This window comes from Cyanistes caeruleus, chromosome 14 (genome assembly GCF_971803275.1).
Source record: "Cyanistes caeruleus chromosome 14, bCyaCae1.hap1.1, whole genome shotgun sequence".
NCBI classification, from domain to species: Eukaryota; Metazoa; Chordata; class Aves; order Passeriformes; family Paridae; genus Cyanistes; species Cyanistes caeruleus.
The window spans coordinates 15079960-15099860 of record NC_141714.1 but is presented as its reverse complement, the minus strand read 5'-3'; the positions used below and the strand labels follow the sequence as shown (position 1 = coordinate 15099860).

Genomic DNA, 19901 nt, shown 5'->3' with positions numbered 1-19901 from the left:
GATTCCCCCTTCCTTCCCTGAAATTACAGCGGGTGCTCTGAGGGCACGATGAATTTCCCTATTAATTTAAGAGTTGCTCTGTTCACTCCTCCGGGTTAAGATAAATCTGAAGACATGTCCTTGTGAAGACAAGTCAAGAGTGTAATTCCTTTTTTGTCTTCAACCATCCCTTGAAACTAAAATTCCTCATCTCTAGAACTGGCTGAAATACTGCATTCAGGCAACATGTGACAATTTTTGGAATTCTTTTTTGTCTCATTTTCTTGTCATAAATATTGCTTTTCACTGTGTATTTTAACAGAGAATTTCCTGGAGAACCAGCCTCTGGCATGGTGGGAGCTGTTGTTGGTCTTCCCTAGGATGATCATCACAAGCTGTTCTTGTGACAAAGCAGAATTTTTGGGGGAAATAAAGGTCTCTGTGTGTGGTGAAAAGCTGGAAGAGCTGTGTGATGGGTTTGAGGCACATGCTTCAGGTTTATCTCCTCTCCTGTGCTGCCCAGGCTGTCATCTGGATACAGCCCTGCTGTTGGAGAAGAGGGGAAATGGAGGAGAAAAAAATCAGGAAAATTGGAAGACAAAGGGAAAACGGTCTCTGTGCAGGTGGGAATGTGGCTGGTGGGGAACAGCGGTTGGAGGGAGCAGTGCAAAAGCTCCACGCACAGGGAAGTGGCTCTGTCTTGCTCTGTGTTTTTGTGGATCTGGAAGATGTTCCTGGGCTAATTCCCAGACAGCAGCTGTGTGCTTCTGGAGCTGAGCATTTGTGGAAGAGCTTACCTGAACCAAAGGTAGGCCTTAGTCCTGAAGTTGCTGAGATGAAGAGGTGCCAGCAGGATGTGGTACTGGGAGGTTTTCAGCTCCCTTGGTTGGTTCATGGCCCCTCCCCTGCTTACAAATCCATTTGGCCTGATCTCAACAGGCTGGTGGCCCAGGGACCGGTTGGTTTGCAGGTGTTGGCCAAGGTTTTGGCCACAGAGGTGTGATAGGTCCTCCTGGTATGGAGATGAGGGTGGATAGGAGCCTTCTCCTCCTGCTCTGGCGGTGCAAGACATCTGCTTGACTTGTTTGTGGCTTCCTGTTTGGCATCTTCTGGGCAGGAGGGAGCTGGCAGGGGCTGGAGGAGGGAGCTTGAGTCACTCCAGAGTCCTGTGCCAGGAAGCCTCTGACTCAGCCCAACCGTGGAGAAAGGAGTGTGGGATCCAGCTGCCTCTCGGAGTGGGAACCCATGCAAGTGTTCACTTGCGCTGCGTGTCTGCGGCCGGGCGGGGAGGGAGGGACAGGGGCTGCTCCTGCCTCCTGCTCCTGCTCCGGCCTTGCGTCAGGGCTCCGGCCGTGGGTGGGGAAGCCTTTATCGCTGCCGAGTCTTTGGAAGCGCGTGCTGGCCACTGGCCAGGTGACCTACTTGGTAGTGTGAAGCAAAGCATGGCTCACCTGCCGGCAGTGCCAGGATGGAGGCAGGCTCTGCATCCCACCTGTGTCCCTAGAGACCCCCCAGAGGCCAAGTTTCCCACTCTCTCCTGGTCACCTGCCTGAATCACGACTTGTACAAAACTCCCTGCAACCTCACGTGGCCCAGGTGGTGCTGTGCCAGTGGTGCTGGTGCTGGGATGATCCCAAATGCCCCATTGTGCTGCTTTGGGTACTGCTGGAGCTGATGTGGTGGAGCTGCAGCTAGGCAGGGAGGATGGACCTGTAACTCCTCTAAATCCAGCTCTGTGATAGAGCTGTGCCCGCCATCCCTGTGCCGTGCCCTGGGTGCCTGGGACGCTCCTCTGACCCAGCAAGCTGCAATTGAGGTGCAGATGATGTCTGTGTGTCTGCCCTGCTACTACAGCTGGCACCGAGCTCCGGAGCCTGTGCCAAGTACACTGGGGGTGCGTGGGCTCTGGCTCCGCCTGCCTGCTCCCAGCCCAGCCTGTGGATCTGCTGGGCTCCTGCAGCCAAAGCCCTGGTGCTGGTTCCAGCTCTGTGGCTTCTTGCTAAGACTTGCATGGAGCCACGGAGCAGGTTGGTCTTGTGTGTTTGATCTTCCTTCCATGGAGCCTGCAGCTCCAGCTGGTGCAGCTGGCTGGGGGAGAAGGTATCCCGGCCCCCATCCAATCTCCAGGGTGGGCTGGGGCAGGGATGGGCTGTGTCCGACAGTGGAAGGGGAAGCATGGCCGTGCAGCCTTGGCAAAGCGCTCTCTTTGCGTTTTGCCGTGGCCAGATTACGTGAGGGAGTTGCAGCAGAGATAACTCTGCAGGAAAATCCATTCCCACCTTATCTCCCATCAGGAACGCGTTTAGTTGCCTACATCAAAGTAGATGATCTGCTGCTTCCCTCCTTGCTGCCCTAATCCTCTCCTTCACGCTGAAAAAACCTAATCAGTGCCTTGCCCCACCATAACGATATCCGAATGTTAATTATCAGCATCTCGCTTTCCTACCCTTCCCGATGCCCTGCCTTCCAGCCCCGAATAGCTTTCCTCCCTCCTTGCTCCTCTCCATCCGGTCCTCCCACGCTCCTGGGCACGCTGTTGAGCCTGGCTCGGCAGAAGTTGTCCTGCAGGATGCTTCCTTCCCTTCCATTTAAGGATAGGAATTCCTCAGGGAGCTGGGGCGTGGACGGGATCCCTCCCTGTGCCCCATTGTCAGGACTTCTCCCTATGCCTAATTATTGCCTGTCCCTGCAGGAAGCTCCTTGCCTGGCCGTCGGGCAGAGCCGTGGCGTCTCCCAGCCCTGTGTGGGAAGACTCATTCCCGGTTGGATGCCAGGCTTGGGGCTGGGAAGGGTGCCCGCCCTCATCATGGCTGGCGAGCGGGACTGACCCAAGCCAGCGCTGGTTTTGTCAGCAGGAGCCTTTGCTGGCTCCATGCATGGGCTGGGATGGTGAGGGAAGAGAGCTTGGTTTTGGTGTCAAAACCCGTCTTACAGAGGAGGAGCAGCAGAGCTGAAACACAAAATAAATGGTGTCAGAGTGGGGTGGGCTGGGCTGGTGTCGCCTCTGCTCTAGCACATGGTAACCTCTTACCCTCCTCTCTTCCAGATTCATGACTGGGAAGGGGCTGGTCATCTACCCAGAGATTGGGGATAAACTGGACATTATCTGCCCCAAAGCGGAGCCGTCCAAGCCTTACGAGTACTACAAACTGTACCTGGTGAGGAAGGAGCAGGCGGATGCCTGCAGCACCGTCATGGACCCCAACGTGCTGGTGACGTGCAACCGGCCCGAGCAGGAGATCCGCTTCACCATCAAGTTCCAGGAGTTCAGCCCCAACTACATGGGCCTGGAATTCAAGCGGCAACAGGATTACTTCATCACATGTGAGTCGCCCTCCTCTTCCTCGCTGCCAGCCCTGGCTTGGGAGGGCTCGGGCGCCTGGAGAATGTCACCAGGCGCTTGTGTGTGACTTGGCCGGTGCAGAGAGCTGACACGGATGGAAAATATGTCCTGCTGGATGGGAGCAGGGGGAGGAATGTGTCACTGGCCGAGTGGGTCACCAGTCCCTATCTGGCTGCTGTGCTGTGTCCCCTGCCCTGCTCATGGCTGGGAGCAGGAGCACATCCCCATCTGGGGTCAGCCCTGGAGCGCTGTCATGCCTGGAGCCTATTTTTTGCTGCCATCTTTGCTGGAAGTGTTGCAGGGCTTTGCTTTGAGGCTGGGGAGAAGGAGGAATGGTGATGCTTGTCATTATTCCTGGGTGTTGCCTCCAGGAGCAGCCCCAGCAACCGTGAAGTGCCGGTGGTGTCCAGTGTGTGATATGATGTGATCAAAGTGGCTGAAAATTTCTGCACACTGGCTTGTTCTGTTTGTGTCTTGGTGCACCATGGCATTTTGTGGAGGGGGGAGAGAAGGAGGCTGGAATTTTCTTGGAGCCTGTGGTCTGTGCGTGCAGGGGATTGCTGCACAGAAACGTATCCGTTTGTGCCTGCTCTTTTGTGGATGGAGGGGGAGCTCAGCTGTGTCTGAGCAGTGCTGCCAGCTCTCTCTTTGTCCCCTCCCCTCCTCCTCAGCCTGGCTGTCCCTGCCTGGCTGGGTGCACCGCAAAGGGCACGGTGGCCACGGCTCAGCTCCCCTCGCTGTGTGCCGTGGGCTCTGCGGCGAGCGGCCGGCACAGGGGTCACTGCCTGTGTGGGAGTGAGCGCCTGGCCGTGGGAGCGGTGTGTTCTGGCTGGAAACAGGGTATTTTTAGCCTGGAATCTCTGGGGAGGGGGCAGCAGGGCCGTGGAGGGCAGCGGAGACAGGGGGTCTGTGCTGTAACGTGGTGCTGTGGTGAGGCTGCTGGTCTGGATGTCCCCAGAGAGCCTGGCTGGGGCTGTTGGAATCTTGCTGCAGAATAATTTGGAATAAACCTGATGCAGAAGAAGCAGCCGAGCCTTCCTCTGGCAGGTCAGCCTTGAGCCCTCATCACTTCGGTCACAGCAAATTTTGTTGGGTGGTGACGGGGGCTCACAGGGGTTCTGTTCCCTGTGTGGCCATGGAGATACAAAAGTGGCTCCTAGATGGTCAGCCAGGGAAGTTTCCCTAACAGGAGAGGTGACAGCAGGGACAACCTGGCGCCACAACCTGCAGAGCCAGCTCGGCTGGGCACTGGCAGTGACCCCAGGCTCTGCAGGGCTGAGTCACTGTGGCAGGGCTGGGCTCTCTCAGAGCAATGGTCACTGTCACTGTCCAGACATGGGGATGTCTGTGCCATGTCACTTGAGTGGCACCACCTTTGAAGCCACTGGGGGCAGGACACCCTGGTTCCATCCCAGATAATCCAGATGGGCTGGGGATACCAAATGCCCTGGCACAACTCCCATGTAGGCTCCCATCTCCCTTACCAGAGCTGGCACCAGCCTGGTGGCTCTGGGGACCATGAAGTTCAGCCCTTCTGCTGTCCTTCAGCTGATGGAAAGCTTGATTGAATACAGGTTTTGCCTGCAGCGGGCAAAAATTTGGAAGAGAGGCCAAAGTGGCAGGTTTGGGTCAGGCAAACGTCTTGAAGCACTTGGTCAGTGGCTCCTCTGTGTTTGGGGGTCAAGTTCAAGCACTGATGTGGTCATTGAGCTAATGAGGTCTGAAACTGGGGTCCTCCAAGCTACAGCCCCTGGGACTCAGGCTGCAAAGAGCCCTCAAAGACAAATAGGTTCCTCAAAATGAGCTCAGGAGGTGAACAACACACTAAAAAGAAAAATGGGATCCCTCTTATGGTAACCAAGTCCATCAGGAAGGTGGAGGCAGAAGGATTTACCAGCCTCCGAATTACCCAAATTTTAAGGAGCTGTTTTGCATTTCACATGAAAACTGAAGTGAAAATCAGCCTCCCGGAGCTTTGGGAGGTGCGGTGCTTTCACAAGCGGCCGCCGGTGCATTGCCGATTCCAAACCCGGCTCCCGCGGGGCCCCCGCGGCTTTGGGCCGATGCCAGCTCCCCTCCAAGGCTGCCAGCACACCTGGGTCACTGCAGGTGACCGGCTCCAGCTCGCTGTGGATCCGACAGGACATGCAGCCGGGATTTTGCAAAGCCCAGCTTGGGAAATCCCGGCTTGTGCGTCCCGTCGGATGTTGGGCTGAGCCTTTTAAGCTTATTTTTTAATGTAAAATCCTATTTATCCTCTTGTTCCCAGTTTCAGGCTGTATAGAGATGCAGAGAGCGGGGTGCTTGGAGCATCCCTGTGGGATTCCCCCCCTCTCCTCAGGGGGCCAGCAGTGGCCTCTGCCCCTGCCTTGGACCGTTTCTGACTTTAATTTCTCTTGACTCCTCCAAGCTTTGATGCGAAACCCCTCGGAGCTGGGAGCTGCCAGCTGAACTTTGGCCCCTGGGTGGGCTGAGGATGCTCCTGTGATCTGGCCATACCCTCTGCTGAGCAGCCCCAGGAGTTCTTTTTGCCAAGAAATAAAATAGCCAAAAAAACAAAGTCAGAAGTCTCCTGAGCAGACCACCCACATGTTGTCTTTTTTTTCCCCCCCCAATTTTTCTCCCCTCCCTTTCCCCAAGCTTTGCCTGGACACACAAAAGGGTTTTTTCTCCCCTTTCATTTCTAAGCTGGGGAAGCAATGCTGGAGCTGAGGGGAGCAGGGCATGTGCCACTCATCCCCCACCTTCCTCAGCAGCTGGAAAACCTCCTCACCGGAGCTGGGGGCTTCCCAGGGTCCCTCCTATTCAGGACTGCTCCTTGCCATCACTTTGGATATGCCAAGCCTTGTTTAGGGACACTTTTATCATGGAGGGACATGGCCCCAGCCCTCGGCTTAGCAATGAAAAGGCTTTTGAAAGCTGCTGTTCCCTGTCCCCATCCTCTCCAGAGCCTCACACCGACCCCCTTCACACCAGCTCCAGACTTTCCTTAAAAGCATCTTTGCTCCTGGGGGTGGATAAGGAAAGGTAATGCTTATTCCTAAGGCTTTCCATAAAGAACAAGATGCAGCAGCATCTGCCTGCAGTTCAACTCTGGAGACAGACGCTGGGGGGGCACATGGGATGCCAGCAGCATGTGGGCACCATCCCCAGGATGAAGTGCTGAGAGGGTGAAGGAGCTGGGAATTTGGGAATTGTGTGTTTTATATCATGAAGTGCTGTGAGAGCATCCCTGCTCTCCTGGGTGTTTCCCTGCTTGCCTTTGGTGCCTTGGTGGGATTCCCTGTCCCCAGTGTCCTGTCCCCTCCCTAAAAAATACTCCCCACTGGAATAGCCTCCCCCCTGCCTGGTGCCTGCAGTCCCGGGATGTCGTGGGCAGCTCCGGCCCCACCACGGCTTATCCAGCCCTGCAGGTTCAGCTCCCTCCACCTCCCCTCCTAATTCACTCCAGCTCCTAATTGCATTTGCTGCTCCTCTTTGAACTTGCTCCAGTTTTACTATCTCTAGTAATGAGGTGCCTGGATAGAGATCCATTAATCCCCATGTCCTGGCAGCAGGGTGACTTGAGGAGGAGCTCCCGGAGTGGCTCCCTTCTATCCCAGAGCTCTGGATCAGAGGATCAAAGAATAGTTTGCGTTAGAAGGAACTGTTAAATGTTGCCTAGTCTATCCCTGGCATGTCCCATCCCTGGAAGTGTTCAGGGCCAGGTTAGATGGGGCTTGAGCAACCTGGTTTAGTGGAAGGTGTCCCTGCTCATGGCAGGGGATGAACTGGATGGACTCCCTTAGTTCCCAGTTCCTTCTCTGTTTTTTGGGGCTGATGGTGGTCCTGGCAGCCCCTTCTGTGTTCAGTGGGGTGTGGAGACCCCAGGAAACCTTGCTCAGCCTTGGGGTGCACTCCAGGCAGCTGTTGGCAGATGTGGTGCCGAGGTGCTCTTCCAGGTGTTCTTCCTCAGTGTCTGACCTGTCCCATGAGCCTCTTTAAAGCACAGAGCCCTTGTTTGATGACAATGCTGAAGGAAAAGCAAGGTCCTAGTAGATGTTTCCTCATAAATCCGAAGCGTTTGCTGTTTATTGTTAGTCCTTAAGCCCTTCAATCCATTTTTGATGTAATAACGTCCGTAATCCAATCCAACACTTTTTGGCAGCGGGATGCAGTGAGAGCGGATCTATTACCCTGAGTGTTGTGTTAAAGCCCTTGTCTTGCATTTCTGTTTTTAGATGCAATTAGTCTTAACCTGGCAAGAGTTATTTGTTGTAAACCATCGCTGCTGCTGCGATGCGGCTTCGTCCCTGGGCCACGCTCCGTCAGCATTTTCCTGCAGCTCAGCGTGGGGAAGGGGGTCACCTATACCCTGCCAGCTGCCAGGATCATCCTTCCTCCTCGGGAGCTTTTTTGGGACATGTTGCCATACTCGCTTTTCTGGCTGTGCTCCTCCAGCTTCCGCTGGTTTGGGAAGCCTTCAGCCCGTGCCAATGCATGTGTGCGGAGCCGCTCGCGCTCCTTTCTGTGTTCCTTGGGATTTGATAATTCCCTCCCTGGTTCCTTGGGCTGGGGGCTGTGCCAGGGGGGGCTTTGTCAGCCCGCCAGCTCTTTGCTGATGCCATTTGAATGTGGCCACTTTCATGTGCTCCTCATCCTCCTTCCCACAACTTGTTTGGTGGAGAGGAGTTGAAAGGCCAGGGGCCGTTTGATGCCACGATGGGAGCTGTGAACTTCTGCTGATAAAACCCCAATTAAGTGGCTTCCTCATTCTTCACCCAAACGGGCCCAGCTTGCGACACACCCAGGCCAAGCAGAGCCAGCCTGGTGGCATCCATCTGGTTTTGGGGCTTTGCTCCTCCATCCCCATCCCGCTGGGAGCCGCTGGCAGAGGATGGTGATGCCACATGGGAGCCGGTGGCTGGACACAAATGGCTCTAACGGTGTCCTGCTCCCGACTTCAAAGCTCGGGCCCTGGCCATGTCAAACCCAAATAATGGCCCTTAGACAACACGCGGTTCCTTGTCTTGCAGGCTTGTCTGAAGAGCGTGACCACAGTAAATGTGATTTTGTTGAGCCCTGTCCCTTAAGCCTCTGCCTCTTTTCTCTTCTCCTCCTCCCTCCTGACCTTTTCGGCTCAGTGCTGTCCCCGGACAGCCCCTGGCAGCTGATCTCATGGCTCAGCCTTTCACGGCCCTAATAGGGATGAAAAGCCCCCTCAGAAAGGGCCGGTGTCCTGCGCCCGGCCGGGAGGTAAATACCCCGTGCTTTGATCTGCTCTGGGGCCAGGGGGGCCCTGCCTGCCACAAATCCCCGCCCAGGGGTCCCTGCCTGCCATAGCTACCCACCCAGGGGTCCCCATGCCTGCTCAACTCCCTGGCTGCTGGGTAGCCCAGCTCTGCCTGCGGCCCTGGCACAGCAAAGGGCTCTGGAGCTGGGCACTGGGTGCTGTCTGCCTGGGAAGCCAGGCTGGCTGCATCCCAGGCTGCTCTTCTCTGGGAGAAATGATTCCCAAGAGCATCTCTAGAATTGTCACGACCCCTTTAGTGTTGTCACGACCCATTAGGAGAAAACAAAACATGTTTAACTCCTCAGTGCTCCTGAACACTGAGGTGACAGTAGAGATGGTGTGCAGGGGTGATGGCAGTGAAGAGGTGGCATCTCCCCCTGCATCCCTTGCCTGATCCTACTCTGCCCCCCTGTTCCTGAGACACTGGGAATCTGCCTGTCCACCCCAAAAGGGTTCTCTTGGCAGCTGTGGTGAGAGGTTCACAGCAAAGCAGGATTTTCGGTGCATCCTATCTTCCCTTTCCTCATCCTGGCTGTTCCAGCCCCTGCTCCTCCTGCCATGTCTGCAGCAAATCCCAGGGCATTTCCTGAAGCTGCAGTTGCATGGATTGTGGTGGACCTGGCTCTTCAGTGATGGTCACCTCTGAGGACTTCCTCTGGGTCACTAGAAGAAATTAAACTTGGCTGCTTTTGGATTAAACATTGAGCAGGAGACTCTCAAGGCTGAAGGAGCTTTCAGCTTGATGAGGAATTGAAACAAATCCTGGCATACTGGTGTGTCTGGGAAGCTGTGCATGGATAACTGCAGGCAGCTACTTCCTTGGCATATTTTTTTAAAATAACCATAACATCTGGGCTATTATCCTGGGATCAATCCACTGCTGCTGTAGTGCTGGGAAGAGGCTTGTTGGTATCACTACAGCTCCAAACTGGTGTGGAGGGGTCTGTACGGGAGGGTGCTGTGTGTGTGATGGTGGGTGTGGGATGTGGTGGTGGATGCTGCTGGTGGTGGGTGCTGTCAGACCAAGAGCTCACTGGGGGCTCCAGGAAGTACCACCACACTTGGACCCTGAGATGTGCAGGGGGCAGAGAGTCTGACATTAATGAACTGTGACATGCCACCTTTTTCCATCCTTAATCTCTATGGATCTGTGTCTATCCACCCCTCAGCCAGGCCAGCCCAGGTGGTGTGTGGCACCTTTAGCAGATCACCTTTCTGGGGTGGATTGGTGTCATCCTCCAGTCAAAGTCTCTTTGCCCCGGGACTGATGTTTTTGCTGCAGCCGTGTGATGTCTGAGCTTTGATCCCACCTGGTAGTGTGGAGTGGGAGTTACACACCTCATGGAGAGGGGGCTGCAGGAGCAGTGGGATCTGGGGCTGGCTGCAGTGAGATCAGCTCTGATCTGGGGGTGGAGTCCCCTTCCTCTGTCCATTACTCAGTGAGGAGGCAAATCCTTGTCTGGAGAGCCAGGGGATTACGTGGCATCTATTGGAAATTTCCAAACCTTGTAACTCAGGGTGTTGCTGGGACTATTTGGTGCATGCACTGCTGTCTGCCTGGAGGAGAGACCAGCTCCTGAGGTCCTGCCATGCAATCCCCAGGAGCAATGCATCATCTCCTGCTCCAGCTGTTGTGGGACTGGGAGCTGCAGGTGATCCTGCTCTGAGCCAGGCTCTGGTGGGTGCATGGCCATGGTGGGAGCAGTGCCTGGGCTGCCTCCTCTTGCAGGCAAGGGATTATTTGCAATTCTGGGCCAAGAGTTTCACCAATGTCACCTCCCCAGTTCCAGAAGTTCCTGGTGGTTATGCAAAGTTTGCCTGTAATTGCAGTGGAGTTTCCTTCTGGCTGTCCCACAGCACCCAGAGCTGCTGTCCCTCCCCACTGCCTGGCACCTGGATCTTCCAGAAGATCTGCACATGAATCTGTCCCTCTGTCAGCCTCTCTGTCCCTGATAACCTGAAGTTTTCTCTGAGCCCATGGGAGTGCAGATGGAGCCTGAGCTCAGGTGGACAAGTGGCATTGGCCTTGCATCTGGGGGATGGCACTTTCTCCATCCCCTTCCCAAAGGATTTCTCAGTCATCTCCCAGGTGTTCTGGTGCCTAGCAGGAGAGATTTACACCCTGTTGAAAGGCAGTAAGTGCTTTCCTCCCCTCCTGCTCCCAGCGGGGCCCACAAATGACTCTGGCAGAGCATCAGGTGGGGAATTACGTGGCACTTTCATCCTGACCTGTCTCCAGCTGCCTGGAGCGACCGCAGAGACTGCACAAACCATCTTCCTCTCCCAGTGATGTGCTCTTTCTTTGGAAGGGATGGACAGACCTGAAGACAAAGGATTTCTTTTAGGGCTGTGGTCCCACTGAGCTGGGCAGGAATCAGGATGGGGACACTGGGAGTTTTCACAGCTCATCCACATGGACATGTTGATGATAAAGGGCTTGAGTGAGTCACCAAGCTGTGGTCCTGCAGCCAAGATGAGCTCTCCAGCCTGGATGAGGTTCCCTGCAATCCAGCAGTGACTCTTAATTATGATACTAATTAGGGTTGGTTATAATTTTCCACCAGAAATCTGTTTTAATGGGAAATTAGCTTTTCACTTAAGCATTACTTGGGTTAAAGTGTCTTTTTCTAGTGGATACTTCAGTGTTTGCCTGTTCTCCGTTTGCCCCAGGAAAGAATGGGAGAGAGTGGAGCTGTGGGTGGTGAGGATGAGTGTGGTGGGTGGTTCCCTCTCTTCTTCCAGGTGTAACTGTATGACTGTCCCTCTGCTCTCTATAAGGAATGGGGCTAATTTAACCCTTTAATTTGATTTTGGGGGTGCTGATCCTGGCCAGGGAAAGCCAAACCCTATCCCAGCCAAATCCCATGTAGTGGCTTTCATTCCTATTTCCAGCAGTGCATTTGAACTGGGGATTTTCCCACTGTTATTTGCTGGAGCAGGGAGTGTGGGGTGGGATGGCCAGATTCCCAGTGCTCCATGGGCTGGCTGCAGCGACAGGCCCCACACCTGCCCTGTGCAGCTGTGGGGAGGGACACAGCAATCCCAGCTGGCTTCGTGGCATGGGCCTGGCAGTCCTGATGCCAGGGAGGAGAGCAGAGGTGGTCCCCCCTCAGTCAGTGGTGCTGGTGGAGCAGCCCCCATGTCCCTTCTCTTTCCATGCCGGACCATGTGGCTGGAGCAGCTCTGGAGCAGCTCTGGAGCTGGCAGGAGTGGCTGTGAAACCCAAGCCTTGCACCTCCTGCACCGTGCGGGGATGGGACAAGGCTGGGCTGGCTCACACAGGCATTTCAGGGGCTGCAGGGCCCCTTCCCGGTGCAGCTGCCTCGGGAAGGCTGGAAGAAGGCTGGAAGAAGGCTGGGAGAAGGCTGCCGGCTCCTCTGGCAGTGTGACAGCGTGGGGTGGGCTCCCTCCACACAGCCCCTGCCCTGGTGCTGGCAGCAGCCCCAGCCAATGTGCTGGAGCTCAGGGAAGGGGCTGGGGGATGTGTGCTGGGTGGGGGGCTTGTGTCCCCACAATGGGGCTGGCTAGGAAGTGACACCAATATTAATATCAACACTACCAATAACAGCATGCCCTGAGCCGGAGCTGCGTGGCACTGATGCCTGGGAGGAGCAGCAGGAGGAGGAGGAGGAGGAGGAGGAGCAGGGACTGTAAGCAAGCCATGCTCCCCGGAGGCCCCAGGGAGTTGGTGTGCAGTGGAGCAGGCGGGTGCCTCTGCTCTGTGACCTGGAAGTGGCTCTGTGCCCCTGGGGTGCCAGTGCTGGCTGGGCTGGGGGGGAAGGAGCTCAGTGCCTGTGGTGGTTGGTGTGTACCTCTGTGTCGGTACCGAGGGGGTGTAAAACGGCTTGGAAGGTCTGGAGAGGGGAGGCGGCAGGAGCTGGGATTTTATTTGAAGTGCAGTCTGCTTGTGGATTCCTGCAGGGATCTCTGGCAGTGTCTGAGCACATCAGTGATGTGAGAGGCACATCTCCAGCGTGACCTGTAGGGGCTTCACCTGTGCCAGGGGGGCTTCCAGCCCAGGGGTGCCCAGGCTGGGCTGAGGCTGCTCTCTGCACCAGCTGCCCTTTGCCAGGGTCGGTCCCATGGCTCCAGCAGGATTGGGGTCAGACTGTGGGGCACCAGTGGGATGCTGCCACCTCTCCTGAAGTGATGGAAACACGAACCTTGTGCAGGTCTGGGGGTGAGGGGGGTGGTGGGGACTGTGGCCGGGCTGTGGCCACGCCGTGCCTGGCTGGGACTGGAGCAGGGCTGAGCTGCACAGATGGAAGAGTGATTAAGAGCAATAAAAGGAAAGAGACTTGGATTCGCTACAGTCTCAGCACATTAATTGTGCTTTGGGGCCGAAATCATAACGCAGTCCTGCTAGAGGGAATCCAGCAGAGAAACCAAACATCTTGCTCTGGCCAAGACTGACCATTTAAGAGACCCTTGCCTTCATCTCTTGCCAGGTATTACTTCCAGCGTCTCCCATCTGCCAAAACCCAAGTTCTCCTTTGAAATATTTTTAGGGGAGGGAGAGAAGCTGTGGTGACACCGAGTGCTGGTGCTGGGGAGGCAGCAGGGACAGCACATGGCATTGCTGGCTTGGAGACAGGACCATGGGTTGTTGGAGGTCTAAGCCATCTGTCCCAGCTCTGTGGTGTTTGTCACTGGGCTGGATGGGCGTGTGGGATTCCAGGAGTGGAGGTCCTGCCTGCTTTCCATGGTGGCTGAGCATCTCCTCTAAATTGACAAGCAATTACATGGTTAATGGTATCACTGTTAAATCCTCATCACTCAGCAGCCCTGGGCTTAATGCTCCATTAGGGCAGAGGCATCTGACGGCTCTCCAGGCTGGGAGCGGCCTTTGGAAGTCAGCCTTTGGAAGTCACTGGCCAGAGGTTATTTTTGCTCTCCCAGTCCTACAGCCAACCTGTGAATCCATCCAAAACGGAACAGGGCAGGAAAATGCTCCTGTACACTCGGCGTTGCTGAGGCTGGATTGAGCCTTGCTGGTGGGGCATGGGGAGGTGACAGTGTTGTTTGAGACCTGCCATTTCCTATTCCATGGGTAATCCCAGCTCCCTGCCTGGCTTCCTTCATCGTGTCACAGCTCTGCCTCCTGTTGCTGCCCTGCAGCTGCCTCTCTGCAGCTCGGGGCTCTCCCAGCTCTCCTGCAGCCGCTGCCGTGCCTGTGGATTTAACGTTTTCCTCTGTGGGTTGCTGACTCTGGATTCCATCGGCAGCTGAGGATTGGTGGTGTCACCATGGCTCACCCTAACCGTGGCGGTGAGTGGCACAGGTACTTGGGGAGTCCATCAAGTGCCACCTGGATCCCAGTCTGAATCCACTGGAGCTGGGCTGAGCTGAGCCTGGAGTCCTCTGCTGGGAAAGCAGGAAACAGAGTGAGAGGAACAGCTCTTCATCGCTGAGCTTCACAGGGAATTGCACTGGAGGAGCCTTTCCTGATGGATCAGGGACCTGCTGCTCTCACATCACTCTGCCCTACATGTTCACATCAAACTCTCTGGACTCTGCACCATTTGGATGGATTTGGGGATTTAGGATTTTGGAAGCCCAACCAGCTGCGTGAAGCATCCAGCTTCTCTCCAGCCTGTTTTGGATTTACACAGAATGTGGAAGCTCATGTCCTTGTTTCCAGAGGCCATTCCAAGACCATCACTGTGGGTTTTACAAATGTTTTTCCTTTTTTTTTGTTCCCTCAAGCAACTGCTTCATTTTTCCTTGTGGCTCCCTCTCAAAGCTACTTTGTCCCTCATCATTTCCATGGCCAGAACAAGAAAAAACTTTGTGTCCAAGTGTGGGGTGGGAAGAAGGATGCTCAGCTGTGTCGTTCCGTCCATCCCCGTGGCTCCAGCTGCTCCCTCTGTCCTCTTTGGACCTTTAATATTTTTTTTGTATGTGGATGGAATGTCTCCATAGTTATTTGGAGGAACTGCTGCCTTTGTGGGATCTTCTAGTTTTCCCCACTTGAACCACGCTTGCTTGTTACCTCATTTTGTTAAAATTAGTTAATTATTTATAAATCAGACCTCATGAGGCCTCACACAGACTGGTTTTTACAGACTGCTGCCTTTTCCCTCGATGGATGATTCTCTTCAAGATGCAGCAGCCCATGGCGTGGAGCTGGGAAACTGTTGAAGGAGCTGCTTCAGGGCTGTGAGCTGGGCTGATCTGCTGATTTCACCCCCAAACCAGAGCCTCCGGCCTGGGAGAACCGGGCTGGAGTTTGCTCCTGATGTGTTTTTATGGGGAGTCTGAGCTCAGGTCCATCCTGTTTGGATTCCAGAGAACTCGTGCAGGCTGTCAGGGGCGTTTCTCCACATTCCCAGGCATTTGCGTGGGGCTTGGTGCTGACAGTGCTGCTGTTGGAACGGCCGCCTGCGGATCCCTGCTGGATGCACCATCCCAGCTGGATGCACAGCTCCATCCCAGGAGCTGCTGGCAGGGGGGACCCTGCTGTGGGAGAGGTGATAACTCAGCAAATGGCCCAAAGACTTTCTGATTAGGAAAACATTTGCTGGGGTTCCAGGCGAGAGCCTTGATTGCACAGAGGTGTTTGGAAAGAGCTGATGGACTTGGATCCTGCTTCCTGGCGGGATCCAGGTGTGCTTTGCAGAGTATCCCGGTGGGGAGGCTCATGGAGGCACCCAACCTCCTGCTGTGGGAAGGGGAATGTGGAAAGATGACCTTGCTCCATACTCCAGCCTCTTCCTGTCCCCTCACCAACACCCAGCAGGATCCAATGGATTCATCCCAAATTTCTGTCAGTCACCTGCCCTCCCAGACCTGCTTTTGTGCGGGATGGAGGCAGGAATTGCACAGGGAACCTGAAACCCTGGGGCTGAGCTTTGGCCTTGAGGCTCGGGGAGGTGTTGGCTGTGCTGTGCTGGCCAAGTCCTGTCTTGTGTCTGGAAAATTATCCCTGGACTCTGTGATTCTTCATTGCATTACCTTCCCTAAGCTGTTGCTGAGCTTCTCCCAGGTTTCCCTGCTTCCCTGGGTGAATTCATCCCTGTGGCTGGATTTGATGGAGCACTGGAATGATTTGTGTTTGCCACGATGGAGGGATGTGATGGGGTGGGAACCATCCTGGTCCTTGGGTAGATCCAGCTCCATGCCAGGCACAGGGGCTACATCCAGTGGTTGGGTCAGAAACCAGTTTTTTGAGTCTGTTTAGCAGAATCTGCCATTTAGGTGCTTTATCCTGAAATCCTCATGTTTGGATTTATTCTCTCTTGTGTCCCCCCTGCTCTGAACCCCACAGAGGGCTGGAGGATGGGGGACCTTCCCTGTGTTCCCATGGGATCCAAGGGCTGAAAACTCCATGCTGGCTCCAGCAAAAAGTTAATGTGAATTTAAGTGACTTCTGCCCTGCAATTAGAGCCCCCGGAGCCCACTGGGGCTCTGAGTTTACATTCTTCACCGAGGCACAGGGTGTAATTAGAGATGTATAATTTAAACTGTGCATATGCAAGTGTTCCCATTCTGCACCAGAAGCAAAGGAAATTATCCAGGAATTAAAGGGGGAGGAGGTTGCAGGCGTGGAGAATGGCTCACTTGTGTGGATGTGGCAGTGAGAGGAAGCTGCAGGGATCATGTCCTTACTGCTGCAGGCAGCTTTGGAAGGGGCAGGAGCTGGGAATTCGGTGGGCTCTGGATTGGGGTGTGAAGATGTGGCTGTAATGGGGGGTCAGGAGTGAATCCCTGGGGTAGGAGGTGCCAGGGGATAACTGGGATCTGCTCAGTAGTGCCAGGAGACAGTGAGGACCTGCACAGTAATGTCAGGGAACAGCAAAGAGCTGCTCAGCAGTGCCCTTCCAGCTCCTAGGAACTTAACATTCCCTCTCTTTTCTTGCAGCCACTTCCAACGGCACGCTGGATGGCCTGGAGAACCGGGAAGGAGGGGTCTGCCAGACACGCTCCATGAAGATTGTCATGAAAGTGGGGCAGGGTGAGTCCTCCTGTCCCCTGGGGTCTCCTGCTGCCCCCTGAACCAGGGTCCCTGTTCCTTTGCGGGGTGTGAGAGTGCAAGATTCCAGGGAAACTGAGGCCAGGCCAACTGCTCCTGGGAGCACTCCTGGGTTAGTTCAACAGAATTTAATTTCTAGGGTCTTTCTTCCTGCCTTTTTTCTCTTGCCAACATGGTGCATGTGCAGAGCACTGGGGTTGAAAGGGAGCGATTGTTCCCGGTCACCTCGTGGGCCGTATCCCGGCGGGAAGTGAGCTCGGCACAGGACCCGTGAGCCCTGTGAGTGCCTCGGGGGGGCTGGCACAGACAGTGCCCCTGTGACTTCCTGAGCATCCAGGAGGGGGTTGTAGCTGGCCAGGCATTAGGATTGGGCTTGGTGGCTCTCAGTTGTGGAGGCTGTGGGGACTCCGGTCGTAGTGGGACACCAGGGAGATCACCAACAGGCTCTTCTCCTGGAGCTCCCCCTCCCCACCACCTCCATCCCAAGCTGATTCTCAGCCCCAGCAATGCCCCAGGCTCGTTTTGGCCCTGACTCGGATGCGCAGCTCCTGATTCTGCTTCTCATTATTGTGTTTGCACGTCGGGGCCAATATTTATAATAAACAGGCAAAGCTGTGCTGCAGCCTTGGCCTCCTGCCTGCCCTTCCCTTCCTCCCGCTGCCCGAGCAAGAAACCTGTCCCAGCCCACGCACAGGAGCTCTGAAAACAGCAAACCAGGGAATTAGGGTGGGGACCCGCTTCCCACAAGCCCTGGAGCAGCTCAGCCTTGCTCTGTTGCTCTCAGCATCTCCCAGGGCTCCTGTGTCCCACAGCAGTGACTGACAATTGGGGGCATTTCTTTAGGGGGGAGCAAGCTGTTGCCTTCCAGGCTGGATCAAGGCTTCTCATCCATCCCTCCCCTTTCCCAGATCCAAACGCGGTGATCCCAGAGCAGCTGACGACGAGTCGGCCGAGCAAGGAGTCGGATGACACCGTGAAGGTCGTCACGCAGAGCCCACGCAGCAAGGTCCCGGCGGTGGAGGAGCCTGGCAAGCCAGGTGGGTATTCCAGGGATCCCCAGGAGAGGGATGGGGCTCTGCCTGCTGTGGGGCCAATGAAGCCTCTCCAAGTTGAGCTTGTTGCTTGGATTGCAGGGATACCAGACTCTCCGGATCCAGGATCTGGATGGGTTTGCCATAAGCGTCGTGCCCGTCTCTGCTGTCCTGCTGCTGTCTCAAGCCCAGGGTGCAGAGCAGCTTGAGTTTGTTTTCCCAGCTTCTGGCAGAGCTTGGCAAGGAAGTGCTGTTTCAGCACTCTTCCTCCTCCTCCTCCTCCCATGTGTTCCTCACAGTACATCTGAGAGGGCTTGGAGGAGGTGAGGTCCTCGGGTGTGAGAGCCCTTTGAAGGTGGTTTCCTGAGTTCCTGACCCCTCTGAGAGCAAAGTGGAATCAGATGAAGCTGGGAAAAGTCTCTCTTTTCTTCCTGCCTGGATCGACCTCTGAGCACTGCCCCTGCAGGCACTGCAGCTGCCCCGGCCCAGGGGTCAGTAATTGGAGACTGGGGGGATCTGGGTGTCAGAGCCCACGTTCACCAGGGCATCCCACCCTGTAGTGGGGAGTGAAGGCTCCCCAGGTCTGGAATGGTGTCACCTGGACACAATCAACACTCTGCTCCATAGGCTGGAAGATGGGAAGGGGAGCAGTGGTGCTGGATGGGGGACAGGGTGTGTGGTGCCCTTTCTGTGGATGCCTGGGGCTCCTGCCTGCCCTGCCTGCCCTTCCTAGGGATATGTGGGTCTGACTGGGATGGGAAAGTGCAGAGCAAGTGCCATCCCCTTGGAGGTGAGGGCCTCCCCTCCTTGGGAACACGGTAGAACGTTCTAAGTTTGGGGGGCAGAGAGGGGCTCCAATGGGAAACTCATCTCCCTGCTCCACAGGTGTGATCCATGCATGGACAGAGCACAGACCTGGCTGCCTCACTGACCCCCGTCTCCCCTTGCCTTGCAGGCTCTGTCAACCAGGACGGTCAGGAGACGCAAGGTCCCAGCGATGGCTTCCTGAGCTCCAAGGTGGCCGTGTTCGCAGCCATCGGCGCCGGCTGCGTCATCTTCATCCTCATCATCATCTTCCTCGTTGTGCTCCTGATCAAGATCCGCAAGCGGCACCGGAAGCACACGCAGCAGCGAGCCGCAGCCTTGTCCCTCAGCACCTTGGCCAGCCCCAAATGCAGCGGGAATGCGGGCTCGGAGCCCAGCGACATCATCATCCCCTTACGGACTACAGAGAACAACTACTGCCCGCACTACGAGAAGGTGAGCGGGGACTACGGGCACCCCGTCTACATCGTGCAGGAGATGCCCCCGCAGAGCCCAGCCAACATTTACTACAAGGTGTGAGGAGCAGCCTGGGAACGGCCGATGCAGCAGCGCGGGAGCGCCGGGCGCGGGGCTGGCGCCGCAGGGAGGAAGCGAAACGCACCCCCCCGGCACGGCGCGGGCAGCGCCGGGAGCGGCGCCGGGGAGCGGAGGGCTCAACGCTCACGTGCTGATTCTCCCCTTTGTATTTAGTTTTGTAGTTCTCAGCTTTTGTAATCCCGAGACTCTGAGGGTGAGCCTTCAGCCTCCTCCTCTTCTTCTCCAGACTGTGGCCGGCTGTGGCGGGGGCGGGTGCCGTGCCTTTCCATGCTCGGGACACCGCTGGCAAACCCGGAGACTCCACCATCCCTTTGTGATTTGGGATTTCCCCGTGTCACCCCTTGGGCCCTGCAGGAAGTGCCCGCCAGTGCCGTGGGGTCCCGGAGCCTGGAGCGACGCAGGGGCCTCGGTCCCAGGAGCAGCAAGCACACAGGGGGATGAGGAGGAGGATGCTTTGCCAAGGTGCCAAGATGCAGACAACTGTGCAGGGAGGAAGCTGGCAAACCCGATTTACTACTACTACTATTATTATTATTATAATTATTTTAATTTTTTTGTAACATTTTTATTTTTGTGAATTCCGGGCAGGACTCCGGCCCGCCGCCTCCGGGCACACGCCATCACCTCCTTCCAGCACGTGATCCCGCCGGCCACGGGGCAGATCCCGCTCCCCCAGCTGCCCCTGGAAACTTTTGTGTTCGTAGCTGTTGACTCTTGTTTTAGTCTCTTTATAAAAAGAAAGAAAGAAAAAAAAATTCTATCTCCACCCTGTCTCAAGCATTCAGTGCGCGAGGGGCCGGACACTGCTCCCGCCCCACGCGGAGCAGCCGTGGCCTGGCAGCTCTTCCCAACCCCTCTGGAGCATCCCACTGTGGAAAAAAGCCTTTGGCTTTCTATCGGGCTGGGGCTGAGCCTGCTGGAAGCAAGGTAGAGGGTGGCAGG

The 19901-nt window shown here is 55.8% G+C and overlaps 1 protein-coding gene across 1 annotated transcript in view; it reads left to right on the top strand.

Moving 5' to 3' along the window:
* EFNB1 (ephrin B1) overlaps positions 1–19416 on the top strand; it is a 44864-nt gene extending 25448 nt beyond the window's left edge. Inside the window, exons 2-5 of the mRNA XM_086850252.1 lie at positions 3026–3303; positions 16456–16548; positions 17475–17603; positions 18553–19416. Of these exons, the coding sequence (XP_086706378.1) occupies positions 3026–3303; positions 16456–16548; positions 17475–17603; positions 18553–18941 (889 nt within the window). The 3' untranslated portion in view covers positions 18942–19416. The remainder of the gene's footprint in view (positions 1–3025; positions 3304–16455; positions 16549–17474; positions 17604–18552) is intronic.
* Positions 19417–19901: the final 485 nt, after the last annotated feature.